The sequence below is a fragment of the Condylura cristata genome, unplaced genomic scaffold (genome assembly GCF_000260355.1).
Source record: "Condylura cristata isolate star-nosed mole 26May11 unplaced genomic scaffold, ConCri1.0 scaffold00020, whole genome shotgun sequence".
NCBI lineage: Eukaryota > Metazoa > Chordata > Mammalia > Eulipotyphla > Talpidae > Condylura > Condylura cristata.
In genome coordinates this window covers 918,649-935,258 of record NW_004567121.1, presented here as the reverse complement: position 1 = coordinate 935,258, position 16,610 = coordinate 918,649, and the positions used below count along the sequence as shown (strand labels likewise).

At 34.5% G+C, this 16,610-nt stretch overlaps 1 protein-coding gene across 1 annotated transcript in view; it reads left to right on the top strand.

Moving 5' to 3' along the window:
- Positions 1 to 13,979, top strand: part of ZC3H6 (zinc finger CCCH-type containing 6) — a 46,113-nt gene extending 32,134 nt beyond the window's left edge. Inside the window, exons 6-12 of the mRNA XM_004686107.2 lie at positions 1,970 to 2,086; positions 2,656 to 2,767; positions 4,584 to 4,693; positions 5,074 to 5,327; positions 7,058 to 7,551; positions 8,165 to 8,395; positions 10,639 to 13,979. Coding sequence (XP_004686164.1) covers positions 1,970 to 2,086; positions 2,656 to 2,767; positions 4,584 to 4,693; positions 5,074 to 5,327; positions 7,058 to 7,551; positions 8,165 to 8,395; positions 10,639 to 12,092 — 2,772 coding nt within the window. The 3' untranslated portion in view covers positions 12,093 to 13,979. The remainder of the gene's footprint in view (positions 1 to 1,969; positions 2,087 to 2,655; positions 2,768 to 4,583; positions 4,694 to 5,073; positions 5,328 to 7,057; positions 7,552 to 8,164; positions 8,396 to 10,638) is intronic.
- The last annotated feature ends 2,631 nt before the right edge of the window (positions 13,980 to 16,610 follow it).

Here is a 16,610-nt window from a genome sequence, read left to right as displayed (position 1 = left end):
AGCAATAGTGTGATGTAGTACAAAAAGTTCTATTCTGTCTAATTCATCATGTGACCTTTGGCAAGTCATTAACTTCTCCAATATTCAGTCTTCTTATTTGTTCAATGAGAGTGATATGTTAGATCATTTTTGTGGTTCTTCCATCTCTTACATAAGAGAGCTTAAGAACAAAGGACTTCTCTGCTTCTTCTATATACTCAAACGTCAAAGATCAGATGTTCTAGGCACTTAAGTTCTTAACATTTTAAAGTTGCTTTTCATTTTCTATACCTTGATTAAAGTCAAGGTTCCTGTAGTTATGAATATTGAGATACTTTCTGTTCATTTAAACCAAACTAAACTAAAAAATCAAACAACATCCCCACCCTACACTCACAACCTTTTTAAAATGATGAGGCATGTCATTAGAAAGTATCATCTACAGGGAGTGCATTTCAAATGAAACATAAGTGCAACTTGGTGCATTTTTTCAAGATATTAAAATGATGATTACCTAATAATTCTACCTTTTAATTTCAAGTTAAAAGTCAATGAGCTAGCTGGCTCATTGACTGCATAGATGTACTTTATGGCTGCTTGTTTTATTGCAGCCACACTGTTTTATATGAAAGGCATCTGTGAGCTTTTCATTTATATATACTTGTTGAAAATGAGCCTAGAAATAGAAAATGCTTGCGAGTCAAATTTACATAAAATTAAGACATTTTAAATGATCTCATCACAGTATAGTATATGTAATTTCATTATATTTTTCTGAGGCAATTTAGATATGTTTTTAAAGTGAACGGCTAGAATTATCTATTCTCTTCTTTTTTTTTCAGAATTCTTATAATAAAATATATTTCAGTTAATGCTGAAGATCAGATTTAAGTCTAGCTGTCTGTTGCCTCAAGTGTTTGCTGTGAGGCAATTTCTTCTTTTCAGTAGGTTGTGCATTGCTCTCCATCTCTAGAAAATTGAGGGAAAAGGAAAACTAAAATCAGAAGAAGAACTAGTTTTTGAGCTCCTATGATGTACCTAAGCATGGTACATGCTAAGTGCTTGAAAACCAATGCTGTTTATTAAGAGATCATGAATGTGAGTCCTTAGCACAGTTAAACATCATATGTTCTTATTCAATCTTTATACTCAGTAAAAGTTGAATGTAGAAGACTAAAGAACTAAGGAAAATAAGTTTGTGAGATTTCCTACTCTGCACTCTTAATTATTTTTAAATTTAAAAGTTAAAGGTAATATGTCCTCTGTATTTTTTCCCAAAAGAAAATACAAAATAAAAAACATGCAAATAATCTCTACTTTCTAAAATATCCACCTAGATTTATATACACTATGGAAGTGTATTCTATTAGTTTTCCCTTGTTTTGATTATTATAAAATTGGAGTCGATTTTTCACTTAGTAAAGTCCCAAATTTGTGCCAAAATTGGTCTTTCTATACCATGATGTTTTAATGACTGCATATTCTACCACCTAAAGATGATATAATAAGATTGACTGGTCTTCTAGTTGTTGATGGGTAGAGCAATTCTGGGTTTTTGTGGATTTTATTTTGCTTTGTTTTTCTGTGTCAATAGTTCTACAGTAGTTACTTTTTGTGAATAAATCTTTATGTGCCTTCCTGATAATTCTTTCAAAATAGTCCTAAAAAGTACAGATTTTGTGTCAAGCAATACAGATATGTATCAACAATGTATTTTATTGTACCTTTGCCAAAAATGAATTTTATTGTTAATTTTCAGGCTTTTCACAATTTAAAAAATGATACATCTTTATTAAAATAGAAACGGATTTTAGCAATAAGCAGTTTACTAGAAGCATATTTCTTTTCAAATAAATGTAAAGCCTCAGAATGTCTCATCTTTACCATTTTTAATAGTGATTTTGTATTGTTTTCTATATCCATTTGACTATACATTTTAATGCCTATTTAATACTTCATATGTTATATTCAAATGATTTTTTTCTTGCAGTATAGTAAACCAGGGAAAAAATGGAAAGTTATGACTCAGGAATTTATTAATCAGCACACAGTGGAACACAAAGGAAAACAGATCTGTAAATACTTTCTGGAAGGGAGATGTATTAAGGTAAATTTATAGGGGTGTCATAAATTATTTTAGTTTCCAAAGTAGTCTTTAAAATTTAAAGTCTTTTGAGGGGGTGGTTAATTTTTTAACCTTTCAAATATCTGTAGTAAAACTGGTTATTCAAAATGTATCCTGCATGAAAATACTGTATATCAGAACTGATTCAATTACATTCTACAACAATAAAATCAGATTTTATTTAACCAACACAAAATGCTAACTGTATGGAAAATACCATTCAAAGTGGGTTGTTAGTATTAAGTGTTTTAATCCTAACAATGAAGTTATGAAGTAGTCACTTTTATTACCCCCGTTTTATATATCACTAAATCAAGAGATTAAATAAGTACCCACAATTACAAAAAATGTTGTGGAACTCAGGCATTATCTTTTAAGTCATGATCATTGTGCTATATCTGCACATAACTACATCCACTGTAGGTTGTTTAGATTATTAGCTCATCATTAAGACTGAAGGTATCACCATTGTTCCACCATGAAACATCATGGAGAAAATTTAATTCAGTTGTTTCTTTTTTCTTCCTTTTTTTTTTTTTTTTTGTGAACAGGGAGATCAGTGTAAATTTGATCATGATGCAGAGCTGGAAAAGAGGAAAGAGATCTGCAAATTTTATTTACAAGGATATTGTACCAAAGGAGAGAACTGCATTTATATGCATAATATCCTTTATTAAAAATTGAAGCTTTAAGGTATCACTGAAGTTTTTAAAAAAAAAAAATCAGGCCCTCCCTGGTGGCGCAGCGGGTTAAAGCACTGCACTACAAAGCTTGAGCCACTTCCTCATGAGTTCGATTCCCGCCTGCCCGGGAGGAGTCCACATGGCGAGGCAGACCTCTCCTGGCCCGCCCGCTGCTCCCCTCAGCAGTGTACTTCGTCGATCTGCCTGTTCTGCTCCCCACTCTGTCTCTGGTGAATCCTCTCACCCTTTGCATCTATGGCCTGTGCCCCAGTTCTGTATGAATAAATAAATAAATCTTAAAAAAAAAAAATCATGTGTGGGGCCTCCCTGGTTGTGCGAGGGGTTCAAATGCAGCACTTTGAAGCTATCCAAAGCCACTGCAGCATGAGTCTGATCCCCAGCCAGGGAGGTGATTCACATGGCACAGCAGACCTCTCCTGCCTCCCCCACTGCTCCCCTCAGCAGTGTACTTTGTTAGTCTCCCTGTTCTGTTCCCCAATCTTTCAGCCTAGTCTTGTGTTTTTCCCCATAGCCATGTCATCTGAATATAAATGATAATTATACTTAATTAATACTTGTACTTCTTATTTAATTATTTTTTATGTAATGTTTTAATGCTTTTCACTTTGACTTTTGACTATAGGTTTTAGATGTTTATAAAGAATCAACTTAAATGATTATATTTTTATTTTGCTAAGAGCTTTTTAAATGATCACAGTAATAAGTTTCTAAACTACTCAGATGTGTTCCCTGAATATACACCTTTGAAAATGTGTTTTTTGCCATCTTTTAATATTTTCTTTAAAAATTTGTCTCCAAAATATTAAGTAGGATTAACATATAGTTTTCATTGTTTGGATATTTGACTGTAACATGACATATCAAATCCCTTTATTTTCTTCATCTGTAGAAACTCTTGCTATTAATATATTCATTCTGACAATATTTTACTGTGGAAAATAGCAAAGCTTACATAATTGCAGTATTTCATGGTATTTGCTATAACCATCATAAGCTTTTTTCTTTAAAAACTTGTTTCTTGGGCACTCCCTGGTGGCGCAGCAGGTTAAAGCGCAGCCCTGCAAGCAAGCCACCAGTGCTTCAGTGTGAGTTTGATCTCCAGCCCCAGAGGTGTGGCACATGGCATGGCAGACCTCTCCTGTCTCCCTGGCTGCTCCCCTAAGCAGTGTACTTCCTCAGTCTGCATGTTCTGCTCCCTACTCTGTCTCTGGTGAATTCTGTCACCACCCCTGCACCTCTGGCCTGTGCCCCAGTTTTGTATGCATAAATAAATAAAATCTTTTTAAAAAATTATTTCTTGGGTCCTCTGTGGTGGCACAGTAGGTTAAAGCACAACATTATGAATCTATTGGCAATCACTGCAGCATGAGTTCAATCCCTGTCTGGGGAGGTGACCCACATGGCGTGGCAGACCTCTCCTGACCATCCACTGCTCCTTTCAGCAGTATAATTCAGACAGTCTGCCTATTTTTTCCCCTCTCTGTCTCTGGTGAATTTTCTCACCCCCATACCTCTGGCCTGTACTCCAGTTGTTGCATGCATAAATAAGTAACTCTTTTAAAAAATGTTTCTTCATTTTAATAGAATAAGAGAGATTGAATTGCTTTTGAATATCTTGCTGTATAATTAAAGTAATTTAATCTTAAAATTGTCTTGACATGATAAAAGAAAATTCAGTACAATATATAAGACACATTAATTCATCACATCTAGACTTTGGTCTAAAAATACTAGATTTTGTTTTGTTTGGTCTTTTCCTTAATATTTGCATTTACATGAATTTCCATGCAAGTTCTACCATAGTGGAGCAAAATGTTACCAAGGAGACAACTGTAAATTTTCACATGATGATCTGACTAAAGAAACAAGGAAACTTCTGGACAAAGTAAGTAATATCTTTGCACTTTCATTATTTGTTAGATCTTTGAATAGATTAATTTTATAAACCATATTTTTATAAACCATATTTTTAAAAATGCTGAGGAATCAATAATTTATTATTTTTCTTTATTTTACTGATATAATATGTTAGAAAAACAGAATGTTGGCCTTATCTTTGTTCTGCCACTAACAAAACTGTTTTACTTTGAGAAATTTACTTCTTTGTACTCTTTATCAAAAGTGAATTGGTGATCTCTAATTCATTTCAGTTTTACGATTGTATTTTCCTAGTAAAAAACAACTAGTTTACTGCAGTCTTCAGAGATTTAAAAGTGAGAAAGAAAGCTCGCTTTGATGCCGCAATCTTTGACAATTTTTTTTAAGGTATTGAATACTGATGAAGACCCCACAAATGAAGATGAACGGGAGTTAGAAGAACTTAGAAGGCGTGGCATAACTCCTCTCCCCAAACCACCTCCAGGAGTTGGACTTCTGCCAACACCCCCAGAGCACTTTCCCTTTTCTGATCATGAAGATGATTTTCAGACAGATCTTTCTGATGATTTCAGGAAAATTCCATCTCTTTTTGAAATAGTCGTAAAACCTACTGTGGATTTAGCACATAAGATTGGGAAAAAGTAAGTTAATTTTTTTTAAATTAATTTTTTTAAAATTATTCCCACCTAAAGACTCTTATTAAGGAATTAGCTTGTATTACAAGTTAATTATGTAATTAAACTTAGGTAGAGAAAACATACATGTTGTAGAGACCTTGATTGCTGCTTCTGCTTTCCTCTTGGTCCTTGTCATTTATGCCAAACATCAGTGCTATTCTCTAGGAAATTCTTTTTTTTTTAAAGATTTATTTATTTATACATTCAGAACTGGGGTACAGGCTAGAGATGCAGGGGCGGTGAGAGGATTCACCAGAGACAGAATGGGGAGCAGAACAGGCAGATCAAGGAAGTACACTGCTGAGGGGAGCAGTGGGCAGTCAGGAGAGGTCTGCCTCGCCCTGTGGTCACCTACGGGGCAGGCAGGGATTGAACTCATGCGGAATGGCTTTAGCTTCTTAGTGCTGTGCTTTAACCTGCTGGCCACCAGGGAGGGCCTCTCTAGGAAATTCTTTTTTAAAAACTTTTCATAGATTTGTTTTTTTAAAGATTTATTTATTCATACAGAACTGGGGTACAGGCCAGAGATGCAGAGGGTGAGAGGATTCACCAGGGACAGAGTGGGGAGCAGAACAGGCAGATCGATGAAGTACACTGCTGAGGGCGGGTCAGGCGAGGTCTGCCACGCCCTCACAAGGAAATTCTTAAGGCAGCTTCAGAAATCTCTTTACCCAGTAATCCTGAAGATAATTCGAGGTAAATGGAGTTAACATTCCTCCCACCTTGTTATGAGCCTCCCTCACTACTGTTGAATGTCTTCAGATAGTAAGTAATGTCTTCAGCATGTTTGGTTCTTTCAGAGAAGTATTTCATTGGGTTACTAAAAGAAACGTCTGGCTTGGCTGGATCCATTCCAGTCCCCGCTAGGTCTATACACCTGGGCCTTAAGACTCGTTGTTGATTTTCCTTTTAACCATTAATGATCAGGAAAGCAATGAGATCTCAACAAATGATGATTAAGAAAATAATAGCAAACATTACAATTTATGTGACCATCAAAAGTATTTCTATTAAAGTTAAGAAAACACTGCTATTTTGTTAATATTGTTTATCAGATCCTCATCAATGCAAACAGAGAAAGATATGAAAGAGACATAGATCAGAAGTGGAAAGGCAGACGTAACCATTCGACAATCCAGTAAACCCAAAGTAATCAACTGACAAAACTATTAAAAATAATAAGTTATATGTTCAGAAGAACAAAGTGTTCCCATATACCAACAGCAGCAACGTGAAAATTGTAATAGAAGTTGTATGGTTATGTAATATAATTCTGCCTAGAAAAAGGAATAAAGAGAATATTTTTTAATCTCTGTATGTTATTATTAGAGGTAATTTTAGAGTATCTTTGTATCTTTCTGTAATTTTCAAAATATCAATGTTAGAACAGCTGTTAGTAAGCAGCAAGTAAAACTGTTGGGTAAAGTGAAGGCTAGATGCATATGTTGGTGTTTCTACTTATTGGTAACGTGGAATACATTGCTTCTTAACAAGACAGTATTCTATTCTGATATAGAAAAACACTTGGCATCTCTCTTACCCACCTGTGACTATGGAGCTACATCTCTTTTTCTCCTTTTCCTAATAAACCTGTTCTTTTAGAGTGTAAAAAAAGAAAGAAAGAAAAACATGCTTAACCAATATTTATTTAGATTGTAACATTTATAATTAAGAAATATTCTTTCTGTTTACAGGCCACCAGCATTTTATAATAGTGCCTCACCACCAGGACCACAATTTCAGGAAAGCAGCCCACATCCTCAACATATCTATAGTTCTGGATCAAGCCCAGGTCCTGGATCTAATATGACTCAGGGACAAAATAGTCCTGTGATGCACCCAGGTTCCCCCGGACCTCATCCTGGTTTACCAATGCCACATAGCCCACCTTTGCCACCTGGTCCACCTGGAATTGTAGGCCCTCCCAGTCAAGCTGGAGTACTTATTCAAGATACACCTTTGACACCACAAAGTATGAGTGGTGCTTACCATTGCCTCGGCTTTGCAGAACATATGATGAAAGTACCTAGAGAGAATCACTGTTCTCCTGGTTTATCACATCTGCAAAGTCCTAGTGAGATGCAACTCAACATCAATTATGAGCCCCTCCAAAACCCAGCTGAGTTTTATGATAATTACTATTCACAGCATGCTGTACATAATTTTCAGTCACCCAATAACTCCAGTGGTAAGCTTACCTTTTGAAATAACTCATTTTAAAAAAGATTTATTTATGCATACAAGAACTGGGGTGTAGGCCAGAGGTTGGGGGAGGGAGTGAGAGGATTCGCCAGAGACAGTGGGGAACAAAACAGGCAGATGTACTGAAATACACTGCTGAGGGGAGCAGCGGGGGGGACAGGAGAGGTCTGCACCATGTGGGTTAGCTCCCTGGCTGGGGATGGAACTCATGCCTCAGTGGCTGTGGATAGCTTCATAGTGCTGAGACTTAACCCCTTTATGCCACCAGGGAGGCCCTGAAATAACTAATTTCTAATTTGAAATATGTAGAGACCCACTTTTCATTAAAAAATAAGAATGTATATATTAAATCAAGTTAAGTAAATGTGATGAAATTAAAACTTTAACATATGATTTAAATTTAACCAAATCTTTATATAACAATTGAATTTAGAAACTTTGAAAAATATATAATCACATAATTTGATAATCAAGTGTGAATATCATTAGAACTTCAACTTTTTTGTAACTCACAGTGGTACTCCCTAATGGTGCTTTGTGATAATCTCATGAAAATATGTTGTGATAAACTATTCTCACTTTCTGTATTGTATATGTAGATGGGATGTGGCATGATGAATTTGCCCAGCATCAGCCTTCCATTATTCAAGACTCACTTAACCACGGGAGTGGATCTGATGGCAGCAACATGACAGCTCATGGCCCTGTTCCTACACAAAGTCTCCTTCCTGCGATGCAGAGAGCTCTTTTTGTCAGATTTAGTCGGAAATACCAAGAAGATGAAGAACCAAGCAGCACCCAGCCTCCAAGGGCATCAAACAAGGAAGAAGGTATGTCAGATGTTATGATAGCAACTTATCTATTGGGGATCATTCAGTGCCTGAAATAAGTCTTAAATTTGAAATATTAGATCGTTTGAACTACCTATTTTAGAATTTACCTCATAATTCCATGTTGGGATTGTTTTGGTTTTCAGTGCCATTAATGCATTAGTAATTTGACTTGAATAGTGAATATATCTGAAACCAGAGTGTGAGCCTTGGGTGAGCAGACTTGTTTTAATTATAAGACTTTCTCTTCTTTTTAAAGAGAAGATATAGAACAGGAACAGAATATCTTCCAATTCAGGAATTTTCACATCTTGTAGAAGTTCAGAATAATTTAGTTAATAGGAAAAATTTTATGGGCATACCCTTTATACTTAAGGTTCTGCTGTATCATTAAGAAATATTATTTTTAATATAAAAAATTATGTGGAGATATTGCTTACCTTACTGTTTTTTTTTTAATCAGTAAGTGCACAACTTTAGCTCCCTAAGTTGAGAAGAGAAAATTTAAAACATCATTTTCTTATGAATTACAAAGTTAGTATTTTTGGCTACTCTTAAAGTTTATAAATATCTATAAAACTAGATAGCAGTAGGTAGCTACAAGCTATTATGTGTGCATTGTTATCTTTTCAGTGAAGGTAACATTAACTCTTAATTCCATATCACAGGAAAATTGAATTCCTAGTAAGTTAATTTCTTATACAATTTAAGTTTACTCCTTTAAGTGCTAAACTTAATTTAAGAAGCAGCCATTTCATTGGTTATTTGTGTAAAGTATTACAGAGCTTTATGAACTTATAAACAAGAAAATTAAAACTTTTCTAGATGATTCAAAATGGTATATTATACAATAGGTGATTTTATGTGAGAGGGTTGTTTTCTCTCTATATAGAAAACATCTTCAATAACTAATGTTTGTGTTTGGAACCATTTATATAAATTTTAATGCCTTTATACATTTTATCTGTCTTTTGCTATATAAAACTGACAAAAGCATTTAACTATCATTTTCTAGAAACTGTTATTCATTGATCTATCTCTTCTGTTCTATTTTTCTTCTGTATTCACTTCACTCAAAAAGGATTTAAGACTGCTGATAAAATATGAGGTAGAAAGAAAATAAGTAACAAAATCAAATGAAATTATTACACAGAAATATTTAAAGTAACTGCAACAGGTGAAAGTGAAACACAAGTCTAACCCTTGGTTTCCTGGAGATCAAAGAGAAGAAAAGAGATGTAGTATCTAGACAAACTTTTTCAAACATTGAGATAGGAGTAAAACTTTTTGGCATTGTGATAAAGTATATACCATTTTAAACATCTCCACCCTAAATACAACTGCTTGTTTTGTACATACTGCTCTGTTCAAACTAAGTGTATAATAACATTGAAGTTCCATGTAACAGAAACACATTAGTGAGCAGTGCAATGAGGTAAAAATGAGAATATCTTCAATATTCTATGATATCTATGTATCTATGTATGTGTATATATGTGCATATGTGTATACAAACACAATGCATTCACATACCCAATCGGAAACAACTCATGTATGTTTTAATGAAAAGGAAGGAGACTCACCCGTGTGAAGCATCAGTTTATAATCCCTTATGCCTCTAGTTCAGGTTCTTAATATTGTATCTGACACACTAGCGTGAAGTAGGTTTAAGGAATAAAGGCCAAAGCATTCTTATACAGTTTAAGTATATAAATTTCAGGGTATGAATTTTGTTATTTTTTTAATTTAATGTTTAAATAACTAAAAATATAACAGTGTAAATGAAGTCTCTTATCCTTCATTTGTTCAGTTCTCAATGTTAATCATCATTTTTTGTTTTCTTTCTAGACTTTTAATATGTTTTCCTTATTGGTAAATTCAGAGCAGTGAAGTATCAGAATTACTTTAGTTAAGAGCTCCAAAATATTTTAGTATTCCTTTCCAATAGTTTTTATTTATTTATTTATTTTCACCAAACCTGGTCATAGAAAACAAACTTCTGAGTTCCTTTTGGTCACTTCTAATGAAAGATCCTGACTTTCCTCTAAAAGGACATCACTTATGTTCTAGTATGTGCATCTTTGTAAAATGTAAGAACTGAACTTACAATTGTGATATTGCAGCTTTGAAATGTTGACATTTCCATGATGCTTTTTCTCAAAATTAGAGTACCCTTACTTTTTATCTTAAGGCCAAATATAAATACTTCGTTCTTTACTATATAAGTTTTTGTCTACATTTAGATGATACCGTTAACTGGTATTCCAGTAGTGAAGAAGAAGAAGGAAGCAGTGTCAAGTCAATACTGAAAACATTACAGAAACAAACGGAAACTTTAAGAAATCAGCAACAGGCTTCCACAGAGCCCAGTACCCCTACAGATCCAAGACTTGCTAAAGAGAAAAGTAAAGGAAACCAAGTTGTTGACCCTAGACTTAGGACTATCCCAAGGCAAGACATTAGGAAATCTTCTGAGTCTGCTCCACTGGACCTTAGGCTTGTGTGGGATCCAAGGAAATTAAGAGGGAATGGAAGCAGTCATGTAGGCTCTGGTGGAGCAAAACTTGATTTACATCATGCAAATGCTGGCACAAAACACAAAAGAGGAGATGATGATGATGAAGATACAGAAAGAGAACTGAGAGAAAAGGCTTTCTTAATACCTTTGGATTCTTCCCCTGGTGTAGTGCTCCAAGATCCAAGGTCACAACTGCGACAGTTCAGTCACATTAAAATGGATATTATCCTAACTAAACCTAACTTTGCAAAACACATCGTATGGGCTCCAGAAGACTTACTTCCAGTTCCTTTACCTAAACCTGATCCAGTATCTTCAATCAATTTACCTCTGCCCCCTCTTATAGCTGACCAGAGACTCAGTAGGTTATGGAATACAAAAAATGATCATCAAAATACAGCATCCACTGATTCAAAATTAGCAGCCAAAACCAAAATTAACACAACAAACAGAGAAGGCTACCTAGAACAACTTGGAGACTCCCATAGTTCAGGAAATAAATTAGGAGATCCTAGACTGCAAAAAAACTTTGATCCTAGACTTCACAGACACAATACAGAGTCTCATCAAGCCCTTCTGAAAGAGTCACATACACCAAAGGGTGCCCCTCATCTAGCCAGATCAAATCCTGTCTCATCGCAACCTTCAAGGGCAGTAGTTAGCAATTCTGGTCCTGGGGCTTTGCCTCCATATGCCCCTAAACTCTCATCTTCAGCTGGCCTTCCACTGGGAGCTACAAGTTCAGTTCTTAGTGGTATTAGTCTGTATGACCCTAGGGAACAGGGTTCCTCATCTACATCAGAGCTAGCAACAGAAAATGCAGAGAACCAGAAAAAATGTGGTAGTTTAAAAAGTAGTGATAAAAATGAGCCTTCTCCTGCAGAAGCAGTCCTACCACAGAAAACCACCCCAAATGTGGATGTCTCTGTTGACGGGCCAGCTGACCCACCGGTGGATAGTATCAAGGGTCCTAGCTTAATTCAGGTTCCAGCAGTACACAGTCTTCCTATTCAGGCATTAACAGGCTTAATTAGGCCACAGTACAGTGATCCAAGACAGGCAAGACAGCCAGGACAGGTGAGCCCCAGTACCGATAATGATCCCACTAAAGAAACAGATGACAAATCTCTGAAAGAGGTTTTTAAAACTTTTGATCCAACTGCTTCACCATTTTGTTAGCTATTGTGTATTTAAGCAATTCTTTTCACTCTTGTGACTGTTGCAGTCCTCTGCTGTTTTGTAACTGGTTTACCTCTTATAGTTTATTTATTTTTAAATTATAAACACTTTTCAGCTGCTAGTATCAGAACCACATGAAGTTATATCCTCTAAAGCCTGTGGTATTTTATATAATATTTTTATAACTTTAAGAGACTGTAGTAATTGACATAGAAACCTATATATCATGTTAGCTTCAGTAAAAGTACTTTTATTGTAAATAAACCATCATGAACTCAGCACTCTGCTTGAATATATGCCAGTTAGTTGTCTTTCATAATCAATGTTTAGATAAATGATTGCCATTTTTATATGATTGTTAGTTTCAAGCAATATGATGTATATTACTTTTGAGAAACAGTATTTTGACTAGGATTCTCTCTCTTTGTCAACACAGAACTGATTAATATGTAATGCTCATTGCTAACTAAAATGTAAAATGAAGTAAAGAAAACATTTTTAAAATCACAATTAGCAGAGCAGTTCACATTTATGACATCACTTTTATTAGTATTGGCAATATTACTTGTGTAAAGGAGGCATTTGAATGTCATTTCTTTGAAGTATTTTATTATCTGTTGTATCTTAAAAGTTGGAGATAGATGGTTTTGCTGAAGTAAAAGATCCCTTAATTCTCTAACAATTTTAAATTTTAATTTTTCATATTAAATACTTATGAGTTCCTACTGTTACATTGTGATGTTTATTCATTTCTGTTTTTTGTCTTTAGCGTCATCATGTATTTCTTTTTCAAATGATGTTGCTGCAATAATTGTATACATCATGACTTTGCAATTTTTAACCAAATTTTTAAAAGATCCAGTGAGAGTCTATAGTGATAATTGCATTGATAATGTTTTGATGTCCAGATCCTATAATTCTTAAATAGCAAGTAAACACAGAGATTAAAAATACAGTTAACTGTATATGGCTACCAATAAAGAATCTCTTCCAGATCTCACCTGACTGACATTCAATAACAGAGGAGACTGTCTGATGTTTAAGTATTTAATGTCCTCTCAGTGAAATCACCTAATCTGATTAGAAATTGCATTTTTATGAAAAATAATTTATACTCATTCTCATGTACATGGCATAAATAGTGGCATAAATAGTAGCAGCCTTATTTGTTGAATATATATTAGTTGTAATCAAAACTAAGTATTCTACTAACATTCATGTCTTGCACTGTAGGTGTATGATAGTGTTTACTGATAACACTGACAATTAGTAAGTTGAAAAGGAGCATTTCATCATAAAAGGTGGTGAGAGTAGAGAAAAATCATTCCTTGTATAAAACAACCCTTGAGAAGTGATCGTAAAGATGAAATATCTCTATGGGAACCTAACAGATAGCATATGGTTTAATATTAATGTATATCCTCCCTATTCTTTTTACATTTTTTTACTCTGACTTCATCTAAAATGGGATTGTGGTTAAGTCTACAAATTCTGCCTACTTAAGTTAATTGTGTTCTAAGTAGAAGGGAGGGAATAAATGCCTACTGTTTATATTTTGATTATAATACTGCCTTTGGTTATAATACAGCCTAACATGGCTCTGGAGAACAGTTTTTAGTAAAATTAAAAGAAAAATACAGCTTGAGGCTAACATAGTAAATATTTTTTGATTTACTGTCCAAATGAACTTTAGTACTAATTGAAAAGTCAACAAAATGGATAAAGCTGACACAAAGAATACACACACACATTTGACTAATTAAAGTAGCAAAGTGGACTCTAGCTTTTTAACAGAAGATCTTTTTACAACTAAAAAAGAAGTTAAAATATTAAGAGGGAAGTTTAAAATTTTTAATGCAGTTAGGTAGTGTTCATTTATTTAGTGTTTTTGAGCCTCTATTATACCAAGTGTACTAGAGGCAATTTTGTAAGAAAGTTTGGGTTTACTTTCAAATTTAACCTTATATTTAATATAAAAATGTTTGATTTTAGCGAGGAGATAGTCTGTATATAGATTATTTTGATATTCTTCTTTTTGCTTTTTTTTACTCACCAGCAAATACTCAATTTCTCCTATGAACATGCTTCTCTTTAAGGTGAATTGGTGTTTTTACAATTCATGTATTTGATTTACCCTGAAACTGTAATACTGCATTTACTGGAGTAAATGAAAAGTTCGCTGAAAAGTAAATTCTGTCCCTGTGTTTATAAGTCACATATTTAGAGAGAAAACTGGAAAAAAATCTGGATGAGTCTTATTGAGATGTAACTTAACTATTATCCCTACTGGTTTGTAACAGAATTGTATACCTGTTCACTTTTGAATAGAGTGACATATATGAGGCTGTTGAATTGGGCACCCAAGTGATCATAAATTATATTGTTCAATTACTTTTGCATATTGTTAGTTTTTGCTCTCAGATTCTGCCTAAGCTTTAATGGTTAGAATCTAGAAAGTGAATGAAATGCAGTGATTTGAAATTCTGTCTCAGAAATTATGTCTGTTTCTGTATTGGACCCTCGGTGTTACCCAGCTATATGTACCAAGACCCAGAATTAGGCTGCAGTCAAAGTAATCTGATTATGAAATGATATTTACTTAGATTCCATATTGTCTTTCTACTTGCCATAGAACTCTAAATAGTAGTTTTCCTTGCTAGTTCTATAATACTTTACGAGTGGAAGAGTAATTAATCCGTAAAGCAGTCCAGTGTGAACTTCATCTAAGCTTCTTTGCTAAGTTAGAGAGGGAGGAAAAGAGAACCTGGGAGGGAGGGAGGTTTAAACAGTAAATCTGTAATCTTACTCAGAATTAATTTATGTATTTTTATTTCAATGTCTAGCTCCTTATCTGTGGAATGGATATGATTTTCACTGCTCACAAATTTGATGTAAGGAATGAGCGAATTATTACTTGAAGTATTTATAAATATAACCTTGCTTTCTGACTTCCACAAATACAATCATAACACTTGCAATAGGGTGCATTAAGTTTGTATGAACTTCCTAACAACATGGTATGGCTTGTGCAGTTCATCAGTTTTATGAAATTTCAGATGATAAGCACCAAAGACACAGTAGAATTGCCTAAGAAGTTGTTTCAGAGAATATTAACCTATCAGCTTAGCAGTTCCTTATGCATTTTGTATGTCAGCAAGACATAGGACTTTCCTAGTTCAGAACTATATAGACTTGTAGTGTCTATTCAAGTTCTCACCTATTTTATACAGGTTGGATATTGATGGAAGGCTAAAGTCTATGACTCATCATACATTTTGCTTAAATCGGAGCATGTGTGGTATGGGGCAAGGTGACCAGTTCAATGAGTAAAAGCCATTTATTGTTAGAAACAAGAATATTTATTCCCACTCTTAGTGTATATTTCTGCAACCATGTGACACTGAGTTCTTCAGTGACTGCTTGTTTGATAAAAATGTGTTTTCTTTTGATTACTTGGTCCTAGGAATCAAGATGTGAGGTCTTGTCAAAATGTTTCCATTTGCACAACATGGGGTCTTAAGGTAAAATGTAAAATGTTCCCTCGACTTTACCCTTTGGCCCTGGTGGTTGGTCTCCAAAGAGTGGTCTGTGCTGAAGTCTGTAAGTCAAAGGAGTGGGTTATAGTCAATTCCATTGATACAGCCCTTGCAATTTTCAGTAATTGGCCTCTTGGAATTTCTGAAATTAAGAATTATAATTACCATTTTAGAAATGGTTTGACACCTCTTGATGATAATGTGTTCAATTGAGGTTAGAAGGAAAAGTCATTTGTAAACTTAAATAGTTTAAATAAGATTTATTTTGGACATCTAAACTTTAACATGTTACCAAACAGGTCCTGGGTTTTTAAAGCTGTTTTTGTCACATGTTAGGATTTAGCATTTATGTAATGTCATGCCCCAAGTGGTTCAATGTGATTTTTGGAATCAATTTCAGTAGCTACCCTCACTCACCATTGCTGGAATGTTGTTTATCAGCAGCATCTGGCAATTGTAATAAAGCCCAAATTAACCTGCCTCTCTTGGAAAGAATATAGACCTAATAATGGACTTTGTTAACATTAACAATATTTAGAATTTGTAGTGTTCAACTAAGAAATGAAAAGCACATTTTAAACTGCATTTTAAGCTTTTGGAGGTAGGATCCATAGGTTTCTCTTCACTTGTTCTGTTTCCCCTTAGCATAAGCTTACTTCTGGGCACACAGTGGGTAATGTGCCAAATTGCTTCCCAGTACCCACCCAAGGTTACATTTTATAGGTGCTGTCACCTGTTAGAGCACTTGTGGTAGAAGTGTTCCATGACTGTATTAGAAAGATAGCAGCTCATTAATTATGCCTTATTTGCAGGGCACCTACTTTTCTCTTTTTTTGTCTCCTCTGTTCCAACCAAACAATGTGAAGGTAGGGTTACGGCAGCTTTACTTAGGAGTTAAGTGTTGCTGCAGTAATTTAAATTTGAAGGTCCTCCAGTCTCAGAGCCAGAAAGAACTGTTTAACTGAATCTTATGTTTTTATTT